This window comes from Scomber japonicus, chromosome 11 (assembly GCF_027409825.1).
Source record: "Scomber japonicus isolate fScoJap1 chromosome 11, fScoJap1.pri, whole genome shotgun sequence".
Classification (NCBI taxonomy): Eukaryota; Metazoa; Chordata; class Actinopteri; order Scombriformes; family Scombridae; genus Scomber; species Scomber japonicus.
In genome coordinates, this window is record NC_070588.1 from 13998800 (window position 1) to 14020806 (window position 22007).

Below are 22007 nucleotides of genomic sequence, written 5' to 3' on the forward strand. Positions count from 1 at the left end.
TGTGAAATTGTAAAAGCCATGGCAAATGGTTACACTCCAGTGCACTTTGCAGGACCAGTGATGAGGACCTCAGTCTTATACAATAAAGCTGGAAAACATGTTTTGACATCTAGATTTCGACATCCATTTAAGTACTCATCAAGTTGTTTAGAAGGTTTGCACTTAAATTTTTTGACGTCCTACTCTTACTCCTGTAGAGACTAAATACACTTTCAGTCACTTTGCACAAAAGTTTCTGCTAAATGAATCTCATGTCAGTTTGTCATGTCAAGGAAAATCACTGAAGGAATATACAGTATTTGCACTCCCTGATATACAGAAAATATTGGGGTCATAATGATTTTGTCCTCTGCAAATTTCCCAAAATGAAAATTTGAAGCTTACCGTAACTCCAAACGTCACTCTGATGAGTAAACTTCCTGTAATGAATACATTCCAGGGCCATCCATTTGATAGGCATCTGTCAAGTAAACATAGCATGTCAGTATTGTATACGTACAGCATCCACTTGACCATGATCTCCTTTGCATATATTTCTTTAAGTAAAATTGATAGTGAACTGTCAAGAGAGGAATGTCACTGACAACTCATGCATACATACACACAAGCTCCATCTGTATTAGATTACAGTGGGGCAAGTGGCAGGCCAGTCTGGGATGCATTTTTAACACTGTGATTAGATTTTGAGGCCAATTCTATGGATTACAGTGATGGCGATTAAGAGGAGTCAGATGTCGAAGGTGTCTGTCGTTCATTCAGTGGAGGGGATAATACCAGAATGTTCAGCAGCACTCACATAAAACATGATGGACAGACTGGAAACGGGGGCGGTTTGAGACAGGATGAAATAGTGTTTCATGAGAGGAAAGGGTTTAAAAACAAAATACAAAAGAGGCAAAGGATGAATAAAGATTAGAAAAGGCCAGAAGCCCACGGAAAGAGAACCCCAAGGATGGATTTGTTTACTATATTTGTACAGTTTTGAGATCTCCATTCCCCAAAAGTAAATAAAACGGTCCAGTAGAGCAGAATAGTATCTCACTGACTCCACGAAAACTGTCCTTTTGTGATGGGCTAAGTTCCTCCCTCAGGATATAAAACCCCAATTAATGTTAATGTCTATTGTTGTCTTTAAAGCATGTCAGTGCAGGCTGAGCTTAGAACTGCACAGTTTTGCAGTCACAATACCACCAAAACTACTAATGCCATAGTGCTAGTAATTCCACTAATAATGCTGATTTAATACTAGCAGTGTAACTACAAATGGTGCAATTGCCACTAGATGCACAAATATTCCTACTTATAGAAATTAATTCATAAATTAAAGACAATATAATGAAACGTATTTCACATAAAACATTGTATACATAGTATTTAATCGTATAATTCAAATACAAATTCTATTTGAGCTTACAATCTTTTTTTTCTAAATGTATCAATTCAGAATTTATTATAATTAGCCATTCAAAATGTTTTGACATATCCCAGGAGCTTTTTCTGGGCTCCATAATCATGGAAAGTACAGCAATGTAAAGGCTTACAATTTCGGTGTAAACAAACAAAATAACAAATTACAACTGTCAAGTGAGTCAATGACTTACCTTGCCTCCATCTGCATTATATTCCTTCTCATTAACATCCAGCAGGCGAGCCAGGCCAAAGTCAGTGATCTTGATATGGTTGGGAGATTTCACCAGGACATTTCGGGCTGCCAGATCCCTGTGGACCAGCCTGCGTTCCTCCAGATACATCATACCCTGCAACACACACACACACACACACACACACACACACACACACACACACACACACACACACACACACACACACACACACACACACACACACACACACACACACACACACACACACACACACACACACACACACACACACATTTTCTATTGCGGTCATTTATATACAATACTTGTACCTTCAGGCATGAGTGTGCCCTGGTATACTGCACAAACACGCACATGCAAGCTTGATTTCTGTTCAACATCACCATCTGTCTTCATCATCATCATCACTACCATCATCAAGACCCCATTAGAATTTTTATAATTATTCGTGTCATCATCATTACCACCACATTGTTATTTTTATGGTTGTAATTCTCATCAATCAACAACTAGACTGTGCAGAAAACCTTCTTTATTGCTAAATGCTTGGTGATGCAATAACAACAGCATTCATAAGCATCAACCCAGAGGCAGTTTTTCAATTAAAAACGGGACCCATAGGAGCGAGATATGTTGGAGTAAAACATTTCATTCAGTACATTTATTGAACAATTAAGAAACCACCTAACTGCTCCTTCTCTCTGTCCTTACTTTAATTAATAATGATTATCTGCCTTGAAAAGAGGAGATATTTTTTTCCTGACATTCTAAGATTAATTTTCTAGATTAATTTAATTCATTCCCAGGGGATAGTAGCCCCTTTCTTCAGTAAAAAGAGTAGCTCCACCCCAAACCCTTTTGAGCGTCAATTCAATGCAATTGAGACATTGAACATGCACACTTCAATAAAGTCTTTTCTTTGTTATAAAACAAATAAAAACAGTATATTCTACCAGCAGCATCAACCTAAAACTGTCTGCATCCGCCTTCAAAGAACCAACTATCAATTATGACAAGTAATCCCAGACCCATACTCACACATGTACACTCATATTGTAGAAATAAAGTAGGCATCACACTTTGCATCACCACAAAAAATGATTGGATAGGCTAGTTTGACACAAAATGCCAATAATGCCCTAAAGCTATGAAAAACAGCTTTGTATAGTTGTGTAAAAGCTTTGTAGTTGCTGCATCTTGTGCTTGACATCTAGAGTTTACACTGCACATTAGAGCAAGAGTGGACCTAAAGAGAAAGAAAGATAGTACCTGAAGGGAAAGAATGATCTGGAAAAAAAAAACAAAAAAAAACACAACAATTTCAAATTGGATGAGCAATAACAGAAGCCACTTTGTTTGAAGTGGCGAGAGGACAGAAAAACGAGGTCTTATTTGAAACCATAACAAATTGGATTTAGTTGGAATGGGCTGAAATGAAAGGAGGAGTGGATGGAGGAGGAGAGGGGAGGAGGGCTGAAAGTAGGTAGGGGTTGAGTGGTGGCAGCCTAAGAGGTGAGATTACATTGGTAAGGCTGCCTCATTTGGCTCCCTCCTAGGAGAGAGTGCTGCACATTTTAGCACACACCTGCACATTTACACACATACCTGCAAACATGCAGCTCAGATGGAGATACACCTCCATTTAGGTGTATGTGTGTGGGGGGAGGGATATAAGTTTGACCGTACATGTTGAGCTTTAGAAGAGATTTAAAAAACCACAGTAAGAAAACCGTTTTTATTGGATGTCATTATGTGACCCAAGTGAAATAATGATTAATCCACTTATATAATTCATATATCAATGCACAGCCATGTCATAGAGACATGCCCCCCCCCTCACCCCATAGCTTTTAGCAAAGTTCTAACCTGATGGTCAATTTCATTAAACTTCATTATTCTGTTACTGACAGCAAAGGAAAGGTAATCAGTACTTCAAAGATTGTATAATAAATATGACTTTTTTCAACTATAACACAACAATTAGTACGAGTTGATTGCCAAAACATTTTGTGATAAATGAATATGATAGCTTATGTATTTTTTTACATTTGAGGAATACATCATTACTGTATATGTGGTCTAAGAGCAGGGAAACATAGCAAATAGTATATAAAGTAGTTCATTACCTCAACTGCTGATATGTGATATGTGTGATCTCCTCTGAACAGGACAGCAACATACAGCTAGGCTAGAGGCTCTCTGAGGCTGGACTAAGGCAAAGCGGTGATTCCAGTTAAATTTGTGGTGCTAGATGAGAAGTTAAGGTTGTCATCCAAGTTATCACAGTTTATCCTGAAGGGGAGTATGAATGTTATACTCATGCTAGAGAAAACATCAGGGGATCAAAAAAGTCAGTAGGATTAATTCTCTGGAGACAGTAAATGTCTTTACAAAATTGTATGGCTCTTCATCCAACAGCTGCTGAGATAATTCAGTCTGGATCACAGTGGTGGAGTAACAGACCAGTCCAACATAGCCAAGCCTTGATCCTGCCCACTAGCATGGCTAAAAATAGCTGATGCCAGTGTTGTTGGCAGTAAAAATGATGCTGGGTGTGCAGCAGTGTGAACTGGTGTTCAAAGTAAAGGGAAAATACATGTTAGGACAAGTGACACTGATGTAGACTAACAGTTTGTTCATAAGTATCAAAGCACATTAAGATTTTTGTTTTTCTTGATCTCGCTAGTATTTTGTCCTCTTCCTGCATGCATGCACTGCACAGTCTCAAACTGTGCAATTGAAAGAGATAAAGGTTGGGATTTAAGGTATCCCATGCTGCCCATCCCATAAGGCTTACAAATAATCAAGTGTATGTGTTTGTATGCCAGGTACATGCCAGGTTTCTGACAGATTCATATTTGTACATAAATCGCACCCGGTAATCTCCTCAATTTTCAAGACAATTAAGCAGTGGAGGGAGAATAGATGGCTTGGCAACCCGTGAATTTTAATTTGCCAGCACAATGCGATGGAGAGGGGGAGGTGTTGGAAGTGTGCAGAGTGGGAAGTGACTGCAGACGTGTGTTAGGAACAAACTTTTTTTCTCCTTTACTCGGCTGCTCTCATTTACTGCCTTCCCATGTGGACATGATGAGAACAACTCACGGCCAGAGGTTTGTAATTGCAGCAAACTTGGATGCGACAGCCAGGAAGATGCCAGTTGTGGAAGCATTATTTCAGGTAAGCCTGCCACCAGAGAAAATCCAGAGGCTTCAGACAGATTCTGTTATGATCGCACCTCCAGACGAGACCTGTTTTCCAATCCGTGGGGATCAGGCCTATGCCCTAAACCCTGTACACACAGATTTCATATGGAAAAGCAAGCCAAGGTAAAAAAAATCAATGAAGTTGGAATATAAAGGCTTTGAATCATCCAGATTTACTTTAACAAGTATGTGTCATAAACCAAAGTACAAAGTTTTCTACTTTGTGACCGTGCTACATTTTCACATGGCTTCATAACAATAATTTTGCACACAGAGACCAAGCTTCACTCAATGTTATATTTTCATTTTTCAAAGGTCTCTATGTAAAGTCCATTGTCCATCTTTCTGACTACCTTTTAATGGCTGCAGTGAGTGCAGAACATTATCGCATTTATGCATAATGACTGCATGTTTGTTAAAAGTAATAGAGGTAGGGTTAGGGTTAGGTAAAAGATAAAGAAAATCTCTTTTACTCTACTTTCTTGTCTGCAAGTTTTACAGGTCTGAATGCCCTCTCACTGGTCTAGAGAATTACTGTACTCACTGAATTTTGACCTCCTGTTATTTATGCTTATTTCACTGAGTCATATGAACAAAACCTGAGTGGACAATATTGTACACAGATGTGTTTTGCAAAGACAAATATGGCATCAAGTGGCAGAGGGCTGGAGATTAAATCAATAGGAGGAGAGAGTGAAGAGGTGGTACCCATTTCTTCAACAGCTGGCACTTCCATTGTTATGTATTCTGGCAAGATAGACACACACACACATGCACACAAACACACACACACACACATAGAAAAGCTGTCAACACTCACAGGAAGCACACACACATACATACACACTCACAGAAATCTATAATCAAGTGATTCATCCTGATAGAATGTTATTCATGAGGAAACACTTTTAATGAGATTGAACATATAGAGACTATATAAATCTCGTATATATCTTTGAGTGTGTGTGCACGTGTGGGTGTCTGTGTGTGTTCTGGTAGGGGTTCGGGAAGGGGTGATACGTCTTAGTGGGGATTTGTGTTCATAGTGATACTAGAAGAATTTATTCTTAGGTCTCACTGCAGGCCACCATCAATTGTTTGTTTTAATTTAATAACCATCCATTCGTTTTGTTGGTGTGTTTTTTGTTTTGTTTTTAATGGAAACTGGCTTTTTTGCTTATCACATCACTTCCACCAAGCTGATCTTGATCTACTCAATTTCTGTTCAGTTTAAAATGTTTCCAAATAGAATAAAAACCGACATTTCACTATAAGTGCACTTGCTCCAATAGACAAAGTGCACATGGAGGTAGGAAAAAGTCTTTATGTAGCTCAATACTCTTCAGATAACTCTCGTGACATATTATTTACTCTCTAATGGTTGCTTCCATGTTTCAGTAGATTTCTAAATAGTCAAGACACTGCTTGGATTTCTACAAGTATCTATCTATAAATGACAGGAACGTCTGTCTGTCTGTTATTCGCATATCTCTTGAATCATTCATCCAATTGATTTCAAATGTGACAGGTGTCTTGCTACGGGCACAAGTAAGCGCAGTGCTGCTCTATCCGCTGGCCACTTCTCCTCTCACACAGCACACTGAGCACAGCGTAGGACCAGAGTTACCCGGAATTTCCATCGGGTCTGTCAGCGGCGCGAAACAGCAGCCCAATAAAATCTGACAGAGTGCCTTTAGGCTACTGTAATTACTGTAGTAGCAGCACAACTAAAAGTTAATTTTGTTAACTTGCTCAAATTTAGTTGATTTGGTCATTTTATTAGATTTTTGTGCTGAAATACAATCGGGAGGCTGCACGGGTTGTTTTATTTTGAAAGACGGAAGTTTTATTATTAGCTTGAAACGATTTAGAAACGGCTCCGTCAAAAATAGAAATAAATGCTGTGGAGCTTTGGAGCTAAAATGTGAAATACACTTCAGACCCTCAAAAAATGGATGAAACTGAAAACACTTCGAATAGCCCAGGCTACATTGTAGTAAAAACACTGCTCACAACCCAGTAACACATCTTATGATTGGACAAGAGAAAGTTAACATGTCTACCAGCAAAATCATCACCTAAAGTACATAAAACATAACATTAGCGCTTTTTAGAATTTCTTGAAAGTCTCCAAAATAACACATTGGTTCCTTGATAGATTGTCAAACCCCTGAATGGATTATAAGAACAAGTGATGGCTTGTTTTAACAGCGCAGGACAGGAAAGATTTTAAAATAAGTTTCTAGCTTGTAGCATGGTCAGAGATAATCTAAAAATAGTAACTAGAGTACTTTTATGTTGTATATGACATTGTTACAGTTAATCAAAATAGTCATGATTTGTTTTAGTTGTGGGAAAGATAAGAAGTTTGGCATTGTGTATTTACTGGAAATTTTGCTGGGGATCACAAATGACCCTGTGGCAAGAGGCCCAAAAGGAAATGTTGTGAAATGTCTGATGTGGATCAAAGGTAAGGTATTTGAGATTTAGCTGCAAGAAAATATGACATCCAAGCACTGAGCATTTGTGTAGAGACAATTGTGCAAAGTACACAGATTTGAAAGTTCCCCAGTTTTCCCCAAAACTGACATAATCAGGATAAATATGATAAGACATACAGAACCAATTGAGTGTTGCACCAGTAATCCTAACCCACATCCTCAGATGACCTAATAAAATATTATGGTCAATGGAAATCGAAAACAGCACTTTAGTGTAGAAGAAGTAAAACAAAGCTTTAGGCATGATCAGTGTGTAACAGCATGTCATTTGTGGCCATAAGCAGAGCAGTCTCTTTGCTGTTTGAACCTAGACTGAATTTTATCAATTAAATGAGTTTCTATGTCTAAAAGCTCCTTTGATATAACTTTTCTCAAGCTGCTCTTCAAGGAATGAAATGTCACCAAATCACAGTGAAATTAATTTAGATTAGCATTTTATTTCAACAATGCCAGAATACTGTATGCGCTCCTCCTTTCTGCAGGATATTAGACTTATTATAATTACAGTGAATGAGAGTATTTTATTCTTTTTTTTTATCTTATTTTATTCTGAGCACTGAATACTCAGCAGCAAGAGAGTATGATTCATCTGTGTTTTTTTTCCTCTTTTATTATACAGCCTCTGTGGCTCATTTTGAGAGGGATGCCAGTATTTCTGGAGGGCACAAGATGTTTGGTGACTATCTGTTTTGTGTTATCATATTATGAATAACGGTGCAGCTTATTGGCGGTTTGTGACACCAGTACAGCATCTGCTTGACGTAGTACATGTTTAATGTATGGTTTGGATATAAAAAGATCCCAGTGGGCATGGGAGAAGGTGAATCATTGTTTTGGGATTGATGTGAAACAAATCAGACCAGTGTGGAGGAAAAGCAAAAGAAAGGGGAGGAAATGATTACACAATAATGATGAAAGCGGTAGGCTTTCATTTCATTTTGAGCTCCCATGTCAGAATGAGTTTAGTAAATGACATTAGGGAGCAGCTTGAATATGAACAATCTGTCTGTGTGCAGACTGGGTTAGCAGTGTATGAGGGGAGACCTTGTCCGTATACATATATTTTGTCTGTTGAATGCTTAATGCAACATTCACTACCGTACCAATGGCTCAAAGGTGGATTTATATCTCTTATAAACACATGCACACGCACACACACACACACACACACTCACACGCACACACACACACACACACACAAAAACACTCCCATGAGTGTAATCAAACTGACACAATATACAACCATCCCTTTTAATCTAGAAATCACCTGACTTGCACTGATTAAAAAGGAAAAGATAAATGACTGTGCATCCCATATTAAAAAGTGTCTGCAATATTCAAAATGGTTATTTGCCATTGTCAAAAATCAAAAATCAAGGGCACTTTCTGTATTGTATTTTTGTTGGGACAAATGCATAATGCCAGTCTATTGTGCCTTCATCTTTGTTTGTGTCCCTGGTAAAATTATTTGTGCCCACTGACATGGAAATCATAATATTACGAGAAATTAAATATTTGTTGGAATTTCCTTTGATCAGCTCAGATTCTGTATAGGAAGTATTTTTGTTGTATTCCAAGTATCACGCAGTGCTGAGTTCTGAGCTTTTTGCATATTTTGCCTGAAAAATTTGTATGCAAATATGATGTGCTGATGAGAACAAAGAACAGCACATTTGGCTTTATTGCCAAGTGTTGTGTGCAGAACTATTACACACTCACACACGCAGTGCACCCAGACAGTCCTCAATTGTGCGTAAAGCATTCATGAATGCCTCGGAGCCAGCAAGCTGGCCTGAATCTTCTTATAGAATTAAGTCTTTCTTCTCTCTATCGCTGCTATCTCTGGTTCAGCATTAATAAAAGAGGTTAGAGAAGCAATTCAGATGCCAGCTGAAGTCAGGTCAAGGTCTTTACTCACCGAGGGCCCGTTCACATAAATTTTCTGACCTGTGCTCCAACAGAAGCAAAGTTGAAATGATGTCATGATAAACAATAAGATGGGTTGGTATAAGTACACAAAAAGGATAATTTAAAACCTCAGAGCCAAATTGCTTTGTATAAAATCTTAATGGGGAGAGTATATTAGTGTATCAGTGGTGAGATTTTGTGAAAGCGATAATTAATGCAAAACAAAATCATCTTTGCCTTATTTGTGGAAGTTGGCAATTTTGTCAAACTATTTCCATTACCATCATTAGGAAAAGGATTGTTTTTAGACTGAGTTTAACTTTTTTAAATCACTGAAATTAGATGAGAGCTAAATTATACTTATAGCTTCGCAATGCAGCTGTAAATATTCATTATTACACACTAAAACATTATGACAATAACTGCAACCTTTTTCACCAGCTTTTTACCTCAGACTTTGCAGAGCTGCTTGTAGCCTGTCCTACTTCCCACACCACCACCAACACAGGTTCCCTGACATACAGGGTACACCTGTGATTGACAGCTCACACAATTGATAGATTCATCCCCTAGTTAAATGGATAATAATGAACATTTATGAATAACTAATGCATAACATTACAATAATATAAAGTATTGCAGGCAAGCTCCATCCTGGAGGCTACCATTTTTTTTGGTTTTCTCTCTCTTTGACTTGTAGTTGAAAGAGTAGTGTGGGAAACACATGGGTTGGCTGAAAATCTGTTGCTCTTTGTCGTATTTTTGAAGTGTTTTTATTTTTATTTTGGACATCTGTGCAGTCCAGTGAGGCATCAGGTTTACCAACAGATCCTGCTCAAGGACATATCAGTGTATTTGATGTTTGCCTGCATGGAGGCTTGTCAAGCGCAAAGTGGCTGATGAATATCAGATCAACATATCAAACTAGGCAGTGCTGATCAAATATGATCAGCATTCTTTAACTGCATTGCCCGTTTCTTGCCTCAAAATGTTTTTGGAAACTCTTTAGCTGTAAAATGAGTTTGTGATGTGGCCACCATGTTGAAAACTGCAGAGCAAAAACCAAGGACAGACCACCTGTAGTACATCACCCACCATGTCACCCACCTGCTGGGTTGTTCAGTGTGTCCAGATGTGCCTGCAACATAAGACTAGCTACTCTGGTTACTATTTTACGTTACTGCCTAATCAAGTAAATGCACTTTAAAGCAAAGTTCAGCTGCCAGTACAAAAAGTGCTGATAATGTTCAGAGATGTTCAGAGATTACAAATAGCAGAGGGCAAGAATACTCCTCTGATCCTAAAGTAATCATGGATCATGGAAATTATTTGCTGAAAAAAAATATAATAAACTAACAGTCTAGCGATGATTGAAAAACATTGTGTTTTACTTCAAGACAGCGGCAGACTGTGTGGGAGATGAGGATGTGGTTCTGGGGGAGATGGGTTGTTCTGTTTTTGCTGAAAAGCTGTCAAGCAGTCATCATTCTAAATAGGATTCAGCCTCTTTCCTGTAACTGTCACTGTGGCGGCTTAGCAAGGAATGACCTCACTCAGCCATGATTGTTTTATTTTTTTAAGTTAACAATCTTGCTGTCATTCAATGAATTCATTCTGTACCTTTATGTATCATTTCTTTAATGTAATCTCACTTTAGCTCATGAATGTTATTAGATGGTCCAATAATTTGATGTTTGTATCCAGTCAGTATTTTTGAAATAAAACATCAATGATATCTTTTTTTGCCTTGCAGAAAAGACGAGGGTTGATAAGGTTGCATAATTATATTTAAGTAGATAGGATGAGCAATAAAAAAGTATAAGATTTGAGACTGGGAGGGTAACAAGGAAGGAACAAATCTCATCAACAATCCACAAAGAATCCCCATTGCCTCTACTTTTGGGCTCTAAAAAGTGCATACTTCAAAAAACGACTTTGCTAGTAAAATACATACTTTATCTCAAGCCTATTAGGCAGTTGGAGCACACATTTTTATAGACTAATGCATTAAGCTAGAAAATGAGTTAAGTTGTTCTTTCTTCTACAAGCCATGAATTCAAATGCTGTTTTGATTCAGTGGAACTAATGTTCAAATGAACTGTAATTTAAATGAAGAATAATGAACAAAAAAATTAAACCTGAGACAATAAATGAGAAAAACACCAGTCTCTTTTGATTGAGAGAAAGGTAAGTGTTAAGCTAATATTTTTGAAAACCTTCATCCAGCTTCTTATGAATAAATGTATGAAGGGTATCCTTTGACCTAGCCACCCACAGAAGGTAAGACAGAAAAGAGCTCAGGCAGAGAGACAAATAAAGAGCAACAGCACAGCAATACAAATAAATCACAGTTATTTAAAGCTGCTTTCACTCAATAATCTTATGTATAGTGTCCATTTGTTGATATCCACAAACATAAATTGTGGATTCAAACATAAAGCAATGTCCAACCATACCCACATGATTACCAGTTACTTGTGTTGGTTACTTCTGTGCATATGCTGACACGCCATGCACTTCTAATAGCAAATATTACAAGGCCAAATAATAAAAATAAACCACTTTCTGAGATATTTGGGCCAATTTATACATGACTAATTTATCATTGCATAAAAATATCTATTACACTTTTAAATCTTGATTTGTGGCTGACATAAAGATGAAAGAAACCAACCAATAAAGCTAACATTAACATTATTCCTTAAGTAAAGTAATTAAAGATACCACTGGAAATTATTGATAATGGGCTCAGAGTTAACAAGTACTTCCAAACCAAACAAACCATCGTCCATTTCCTTTTGTTCAAGTTTACATAATCGTAGGTACAATATCACTGGAGTCCATCTTTGTTGAAAACTCTCTCTGCATTTACTGTTTCCTTGTCAACTCCACTAACAGTTGCCTTGATGGTCAATGTGCATCTAATCTATTCATTCTTTACTTGTAGTTTAAAAACAGACAGCGATATCCACAGGGGTGAGCTCACCTCTCTCAGAACCCATCCACTCTCTTGATTGTTATTCCATGTCACCACAGCACTGAGATAACCTGCCTAGAAACAATATGTTGAATTCTGATTTTTGTTTTGTCCTATAAATTTGGATATGATTAGTCCAGCCATTTGGATGGGCCAGACTGGGCTGAAGGGCTGAAACAAGAAATCTGGGCAACATAAATCTTCTCAAACATGTGTTGTGTGATCTGTCTTAAATAGAACTACTCTCCACAGACTGAAAACATGTTATTAGTCTTTGGGGCTGTTTCTAAACTAGTCATGTGATATCTAACTTTGGCCACCACTGTAATTTGGCTTCATGTAATTGACAAGCAAGCAACCTAATTGCTCTGTTGCCCATCTAATAATATATCTATTAATAAATCAAAGACCCTCTCAACTCTGTAGGTTAATAGCTCATTCAACTTAAATCTAGTGTTTGTTTCATACTTATGTTATTGCTTGTGCTTGTACTCTCTAGTGTTTTAATTTAATTCTCCAGTTCATGCTGTTTTTCAAGCCTCAGTTTATTTATCTTAGAAGAAGATATGGCAATTATTTCCCCTCGCCTTCCATTAACACAGAAGGAAAGACACTCTCATTATCATTAAAAACTTTCTGCTGTTCCTGATGTATATTTGGGCTGTCTAACAATGAAACATTAAGTCTCTGGCATTTAAAATGTGTGTCTGGAAATAAACACATTGTTCTATGGCCACAAATAATGATATAGTCTGTTTTACTTCATTTTACTCTATCTATCTATTTTTTTTAAATCCAGAAGATCTATTCTATATTAGCCCCAGAGACACATATATGGAGTCCCTTTCTGTGAGGTAGAGTGAGCATCTACAGTAACTTAAACTCAATCTAACTGCTAAATTCCACCAGATCCGGATCCGCTCCGGAATAGCTGTGCTGTGTTCGGGCTTGACTAGAATGGAAATGGACTGGATCCGCCGTTGTGCCGGAGTGGAGGCGGACCGCAGACGCAACCGGTGGAATTTAGGGGTAATTCATCCCTCAACCCTGGGACAGTCTTAGATTTTTTGGATTTAAGTCCCTTGAAATTTTGTGGTCTAATATGCCGTTGAAATGTTCCCCTATAAGAATTAATTAAACAATCATTTACATAGGAAATAGATGATACTCTAATATACAGTGTATATATTTGCTGTAAAACTCCCTTTGTGGATATATTTTTAATCTTCTTGTTTTACTGTCTCTGCTCTTCACCTATGTATGTATAAGGTAGAAAGGAGCCAGTCATATGACAGAATATCATCAACATCTAAAGTCTGATGGGGTCTTAGGTGTTTAGGTGAGGTTGGAAGAAGGGTAGAGTGTGCAAAGTAACCCATTTAAGCCCACAAAATAAAAGGACACATCAAAAAGAAGAGCAGGTGTATATGGGGTGAGGGCAAAGAAATGCTAACACTCAGCAGAAACACATCCATCTTCCCTCTTGTTAATCGAATCATCTCATACTGATAGGTCAAAATGAAAGACTAAACAATGGTGTGGAAACAGCTGGTTTCAGCAACTCACTATTCATTTCTGTCTCAACCTCTGCAGGGGCATCGGCTCACTAAACTCTAAGTGAAGTCATCGCTTCTAAAAACCCTCAAGGGCCATTTTCATTTTCTCATGACAAAGAGAATGCAGCATCTAGACCTGCTGATTCAAAGTTAATGTAGGGCAAGAGACAGTGAGCCATCCAGTAGCCATTCATCTGAAGTGTTCATCTCAACTTTCACTGAACACTTCCCTTTTTTATATTATTTTATTGCAATGCTAAAATACACAACAAAACAAAAACTGGTCTATCCCACAGTTGTCTAAATTGTAACTTTGCTATGACTTTAAACAGCCAACTTTCTAGCCCAACTGCCCCACAGTAACAATGCACAGCAGCTTGTCACTAAGGCAACAGAGCATCGTAAATGAACACAATGTCAATGCCACGGCCTAGTTTTGGATCAGACAACTTGGGCTGTGTTCACATTAATTCACACTAATTAAGTTTTACTTCTCACCTGGCTTGAATTCTCTACTGATATTATTATAATTTTGGCTAATGCTAGGTACTTGCTCTCTTTTATACAAATAGAAAATGCATGGCTTGGACTCACTTGAGCTGCAGTTTAAGGTTTTAAGTTAACTCAAAATTACTAAACTAAATTAAACATCATATAGTGCAATTCTATTATATTTCCACTTTATTCACTACAGTCATACCATCTGTGTTAACCTGCCCCCCCCCCCCCCCCCCCCCCCCCGCCCCCCACTCCCATAGATATATAATGTATTGGCCACATTGTACAGTATTGGACACTTGGCCATTACTGACCCACATAGAACCTGGCTATGAAGCTGAAGGGACTGCCAATACCTGCAGCAGACACACAAACATACACACAGGTCAAGTCAAGGAATTTTAAGGAAAATACAACAATTATTTTCTAGCTAAAATATTATAGCCTGATATTAGAGTAATGAGGACAAATAAAACAAAGAGGTAAACACATAAATGGAGGAAAGACAATGCCAGAATGATGTAACTTTTTGGATTGTGTGTTTATGTATGACCCAGATTGTGTGATCTAGCCATGCTTCCTGTCAGTTTACCACTACCGTCTCTCTACTGCCAGCCTGCCAGTGCGCCAGGCCCCCACAGGCACCTTTGGGATCAGGTGGTAAATTCATAACATACGCCAACAACATGACCTTGTCCTGGAAAGGCTCACTCAAGCCCAGTGATGGGGGCAAGAGGGGCCAACGGGGTGAGTGGGAGTGCAGGAACAATCAGACACCAGATGGATATGTTAATGTACTTGGCATGGAGTAATACACTACTACTTGTTCTTTCTCTCTTTCAGTCTGACTCTTGTTACTCTTGCTCTCTTTGCCAGTGAGTATCCACAGGAGAAAATGTCATTCTTAAAGTGATGTCCATAAATATATGACTGGTCAGCTTATATCAGCAGCCAAAGAGCAGCTGCAACATGAACAGGTTTCTGGCACAGATCCACCTAATTTTTGTCCCCTTCAATTACAGTAGCCTCTAATTTGCACAGTAAATCACCACACAGGGCACTAATCTTGCTAATTAAAGCAGGGATCCAACCAAATATATGCTGAAAAAGTTACACAGTTTAACACCACACTACATAATGTAATAATAATCATGGATGGTGCACTTGGATGAGTAGTTTTGCAGTTTTTCTTCCCAGGGCTAGAAGGTGATAATGGACAACCATAATTCTCTGACTCATTGTTATTGATTAACAACCCTTAAAACAGCACTTATCTTTTTTTTAATAACAAAGGATCAAACAGCCACTTTATGTATAGCCTATGGTATCAAACCCACAGAGGTCACTTTGCAATTATCTTCAGCTTTATGGAGCATTTTAGCATCTTTCAGTCATTTTTTTTGGTTTCCGAGCTCACAAACTTTGCCATTTTATTAATTTCTTTTTACAGCCGCAGCAGCAGCAGCAGCAGCAGCAGCAAATGACAGACAGAAAAGACAATGACCAGATGTCGTTGAGTAAATTTTGGATGACTTTTTCTTCAGGTGTAAATATATAGTTTGTATATGTAAATATATCCAGTCTATGCTAACTTCAATCATATGCTGGAGACTGGAGAGTTTTCAAGCATTACTTTTAGTGGAAAGCTGGGAGATGTGTGGACATTCACACTACAGTAAGAGAGTCCTCATTGTACCTGTTTTTGGTTGTTGGAGGAAGCGGAGTACCTGGATCAAACTTAATATAATAAAGGGAAAACATTCAAAGCTACCTAATATTGTTTTTCATACATTTTTTTAAAGGTTAGTTACATTATTCCTTGCTATTTAGTATCTGACTAAAATGTACATTTACAAACCAGGAACACAAAGGTTTAGAACGTATTCATCCAAATAGAGTGAAATAAAAAGTTACATAAAGTGTGGACATATTTCAAGACAATACATCTTTATTCAGCCCCAAAATCAACATCATTTGTTAAAGTGATGTGTGGGTATGATGCTGAATAGATTGAAAATGTGCACAGGAATCAGTTTTCACATGTGAGTAAGTACACAACAGTATGTAAGTAATAAAACAAAGCAATCTGCAAATTATATATTTTTCTGAAGTGCACATTAGTAATTATAGGCATCAATTAAAACATATGAAAACAATTTTATTACTTTGTGAAACGTGTTGAAATCACTGGCTAAAGTGGGTTTGTTAATTTATTTTTTGACAAACTGTTAGAAAATAGAAAATACACACTGATGAGGAGGTGTAACTGTAATTTGTGTGCATAGAGAAGAAAATAATGGAAATAAGAGTATCTACAGTAATTGTGCGTGTGAGTCTGCATATTTTTTTGTGCTAAAACCTTTTAAAACAATGACACCAGAGGCAGTTTTGGATACAAACATGATATAAAAGATTTTTCAAGTAGAGCTGTTCAAACGCAACCCCCAAAACTATCAATGAAATAATTCTTCCTTAATGGCCAATAAAACAAAAAATGATAAAGTAATCACCATCTGAAAACTTAAGCACCACAAGTCACACATTAATGCAGAAAGAATAAAGCATGCAAAAAATGAACACCCTCCACTGTGTCAAATGAATGACACAAAATAGATGGATAAGTAACACACACACGCGTACAGCTATGGTGTGGCAGTGTGTACCAACCTCTCAACCTGTAGAGGTATTCAAATTAAGAAACAGAAAAGCAGTAAGTGGAAAAACAAACAAACAATTGTATCCGACCTCTCAAGGAGAGAAGCCGTTTTGTATTCAATCAACTGGTTTTGGCAGGAAATGTATTTAGAGATTTTCCACACTCTTTACCATTTTCTCCTGCTCTGTGGACTTCTGCTTGTAATCATTGTAGTGCAGTGTGCATTTAAAATGTGCCTGTTCAGTATGGGCTGATTGCTTGGCCCTGGTATTGCTATTTCAATGTTTAGAAAAATAAATGCTGTTGATGTGAGGGCTGTGAGCGCCTTTTGAAACACATGTGACCTGTGCTTAACAAAGCAACCTGAACACTTCCTGTGTAGTCACTCGCTGCTTCTTATCTGCTAAACGTGCTGCTAACGCATTGCTTTCTGTCTGGACATGGGCTAAAAGCGTCCATTCTTCATTAAAAGTTCTGTTTTTGCTGTCTACTTTTCTCTTTTTACATCACTTGTCTCTGACTTGTGTCACACCTCGTCTCTGGTCACTCCTTGACATGCTTGAGTCTGTTGGCAGAGTCCTGACACTCCACCCTGCCCCCGCACAGAGCAGAGGGGCTTACTGATTGCTGGTTTATTCAAAGTTTATTAATATTAAATGTTCCCTTAGTAATTTGACCTTTGTTTCTACTATGGCATGAATCTATTATAAAGTGAAACTCTCTTCCTGTCCCAGCTTCTTTAGTTTGTGCTCCAATTTCCAAGTTGAAGACATGTTTTGAGCCAAAATAGAAATTGAGGTTTAAAAGCTATACTGATACTAAGGCCTATATGTATTTCAATCACTCAACTCACAAATAATTGATTATTTGAATATAGAATATGTATAGCCTTTGCCTCTCCTATACAGCAGGTAGTGGCAGACATCCCAACCTGCAAAAAGTAATAAGCGGCAACACAGAGCTATAACACACGCACTGCATTTATAGTCACACAAACACACACACACGTGCAGTCACTCTCTGGTGCGCACTCTTGCTCGCTCACTCCAGATTCCAGGAGATTGGATCTCATTTGCGGGCATCAGGGAGCTGCTATCAATATGCGGGAGATTCCTGGAACTTCCGGGAGAGAGTGGGGATGAGCTATATAAATGAGCAATAGCAGCAAGCAACAATATCGCTTGCGTGAACTGTGAGAAAGCAGGCATGTGTCAGAAATGAGAGCACTGAGTACGTCACTATGAGTGTGCTGGACACAGTGAGGGGAATATGCGAGTATGTGAGTGGAGCGGCGACTTGAGATGGGCTGCCAGAACTAGATTGCAGGCATGGCTTTATATATTATATAGGCTACTGTACATCCTGACACCAAACTGACAGGTAAAATGTTGAAGCATTTTAGAGTCAACACCATATGTGGAAAAATCATAGATAAATATGAAGCTCTTTGCTGTCTGCAACTGCCTTGCAGTATTACTATGACAACAAGAAGTCCCCTGTTAATGTTTCACCAAGACAGCAAAGCTACCATGAATAAAAACAATGTCAACTGTAAACCATTGCATTTTGTGTTTAAATTAATTTGAAATAAATCCAGCCTTAGCTCTCAATGATTCAAACTTTATTCACTGAAAAAGTGACAGCCCTAGTGTGTTTTGGCTATTCATAAAAAACAGATAAAAAAATGCCCACTTTTGGAGGTTTTTGCCTTGTTTGTCATTGTGTTGTTTAGACATTGAAGCAAAGTGGCAAGTTGTTTTTGATTTACTGTAATGCTGTCAGTGATTTGCTTCCTGGTTTGTTTTTTTGATCGTTTTAGGGTGTGACTTGTCAGTGGGGCTGAGGTTTGAACAATCTGCCTCTGAACGCATGATGGCTGGCCCACCCTACTGATGATGATGTTGTCTTGATATTTGTAGTTAATTCACTCTTCATAATGATGGATAGGTTGATGGATAGACTGATGGATAGATGATGGATAGGCACTTTTGCAATTTTTAACTTTGTTAAATCTAAACTCAGAAAAAGACCCTTTCTTTGTGCGGCTTTTAAATGAAACAATGTCTAAAAAGAAGAGAAATGAGAAGGTAGCCTACATCTCAATTCCCCTAAGTGCATCCACATTTCCATCATTGGACCTTCTTTTTATTGCATCTTCTCCTCACATCAAATCATAATTGCTACCTGAAACACGGAGATTCACAGCTTCACGTGACTGAATAGACATGGTGATATAAAATTAAAATGTGTCTCTTGTTGAAGAACAATAGTTTCTCCTGACTATTATATGTAATGATTAAAATGAAAAATAACACATTTAAAACAACAAAAAACAATTTTTCTAATTACTGAATAAACTAGCACATTTCCAAGTAAGGGCTTTGTTACCATGGTAGTGATTTTGGGTCAGGTTTAGTTTGTTTGCTGTGCTGTGCTGGGATACATCACACCGATGAACATATATTTTTTACTATATATCAGATCGCTATGGAGATGAATACTGTTAGTGTACTTCTCATATTTTTCCTTGAAATAAATCTAGATATGTTTCTCTGTGGGCTGGGAACAGTGCATGACCTTTTGGCTTATGAAACTATTTCAAAGCCTTTTGCATTATTTCCTAAAATCCATGGTTGTCAGTGTAACCCTAAGTGTATTTGTCTTATTTAATGAAAACTTGACATTTGTGGAGAGAAAAAAAAATGTTCTGCCAACAGCAGCGTAATGCGACATTCTTCCTGTCCTTAATCACATTGGTACAGCTTGTGTGTCTGGCATATAGCAAACAACTGAGTTTATGAGTCAGTCGCTGACTAAGGTTGGTGACTGTGGGAGACAGCAGCTATTTAGAGGATACATTTATTCTAATTTCTTCAGCTTTTAGAGAAGGGACAGCTCCCATATCTGGTGAGCCATCCGTCTGCCCATGTTTAAATGTAGGAAGCCTAGTGTGTTTGTGCTTTCCAGTGAGGAAGTGTGTGGAGATTGCCTCAGGTTGTTTGCAAAGGGGGACAGTGGGTATGTTGAAACACACTAGTGAGACACCTCTGAAGTAAACATCAACAGAGTACACGATTTGAAGTGCAATGTTGCTCACAGGATGGGCCTTAAGGTGTGTACACTTCTTTGTTTTTTGCAGATACTTCTGGTTAGTCTTTAAATCTCCTTCAAATGATACAAGATAGTTGCACCAATGTAAATGTTTAAAGCGAGCAAAGAACTACAAAAAACATATTCAAAAACAGAGTAAAACAGGTTACTGATGACTGGCTCAGACTGGCTGATATTTACTTAACTGTTCATGAGATTGGTAATTGGTTAACCTATGATACTACAAACTGGACGTTAATAATAAAATCTTCTTTTTTAATTGACAATTGCCAGATAGCAAAGACTGTTTAGTCAATCATATGAGTGAAGTACTTAATTTTGCCTCCCCACTCTATTCTTTGTGTGATCTGTACTCTGAGTTTGCAAATTTATGACCCAATCGGTCAGACCTGTGGTAACTGGTGGAGTGGCCGGTGCCATGTCAGCACTCCAATAACTTCAGTTAGAGCAGAAAACAGCATGCAACAAGGTTTGTAACCCCCAACCAATCAATAAATGGAATAACTGCCACTTAGACCATTATAGGATCCTGTTTCAGGTCTGGAGTAATGAAGTGTAATAGAGAAATGATAATAATGATGATAGTCATAATTAGTATGATAATAACAGGGCAATCACAGAGTGCCATAACAGGAGACATTAGCTGCGATCTATGATTGATCTGTTGCGAGGCTGGAAGCTTGGCAATCAAGCAGGAGTTTCCGGGAATGGGCTGATGCAGAGAGTGTGCATCCAAGTGTGTTTGTTGATTAAATTTCAGGAAAAAGAATAACAAATAATAGCAATATATATTTCCATGAATCAGCGTCCCACTTTTTCTAGATAATCCATGGAACACACTGTCAACAGGCTTCATAGGGTTTTTTATTAGATAGTAAGAAGTTCAAATAAGTCTTTTATTTTAGATCCAAATGTTTAATCACAGTATCACATTTAAATTACATTGACTTTATTGGGGTGAAGGCAGACATATCTGAGACAATGAGGGTAAATAAAACCAAAACTATCTGTATGGTATTTGTATAATATGCATTACAGCCAACTGCCTTTTACATTTTCTTTTGTTTTTAATGCCCCTGCCCTGCTCTGCATGAACAACATGTATATCAATATTCATAAGGTCATTTATGGTTAATTGTGGGAATGTAGTGGACGGGATGTGAAACTTGTCCACATGTGCACATTTTGATTGTGATTCATAAAGGGAAAATGTCATGCCGGTGTGCTCTTTGGTGCACAAGCAAAACAAATTTCATGTGAATGCTAAACACCATTTTGTAAATGAGGCCCCTAAAAAATGACCAGGCCTGCATGCTGAAAGTAAAGTAAAATAAATAAAAATAAATAGCAATGCTCTGCCCATTTCTTAAGCTCTTGAATCTATTTCCACCCACCAACCCGTTCTCTCTCCTCCCAGACAGTATTTACTCATTCCGAGTTTGCTTTGTCCCCTGTAGTTCCAGTAAATAATACATACAGTATCTCTCTTCAGTCCAGGAGGTGTGTGAGTATGTGAACACGTAAATCTGTATATTATGGTCTGTATTTGAACCCCCCTGCAAGTGTGCATGCTGTGTGTGTGGCTGTAGGTGATTGTGTGGTAAGCCTCGGAGAGACTGAGGTCTGGAAGCTGCTATCAATATTGTACGGTTTCCTCTTCTGAGCCCTGGGATGTGTTGTTGTGTATGTGTCTGGATGCAGTCTGAGTCTGAGTGTGCAAGGCCTATACAGCCAGCCCCAGTTTGCTGAAGGGAGTTTGAGACGTGCTTGCATTTTGTCCACTAGTTTTAACAAAAGCCATATTGTAACAGGAGGATTCTGTCTTGACCATGATAACGGATTCAACAATGCAAAACCCTGCGCCCCGATCAGGACAAATGAGCGGGACAGGTTTTCTATAGTTCTGTTTCATTTGCTACATTTGTCAGATGATACTGATGACACTCCAAAACAACCTTGAGCTGTGACAGCT

At 38.1% G+C, this 22007-nt stretch overlaps 1 protein-coding gene across 1 annotated transcript in view; it reads right to left on the reverse strand.

Annotated features, from left to right (window-relative positions):
* The window catches only part of LOC128367544 (receptor tyrosine-protein kinase erbB-4-like), a 319149-nt gene that overhangs the window by 18516 nt on the left and 278626 nt on the right, over positions 1–22007 (reverse strand). Inside the window, exons 21-22 of the mRNA XM_053328130.1 lie at positions 1602–1757; positions 385–460 (exon numbers count right to left, since the gene is read on the reverse strand). Coding sequence (XP_053184105.1) covers positions 385–460; positions 1602–1757 — 232 coding nt within the window. The remainder of the gene's footprint in view (positions 1–384; positions 461–1601; positions 1758–22007) is intronic.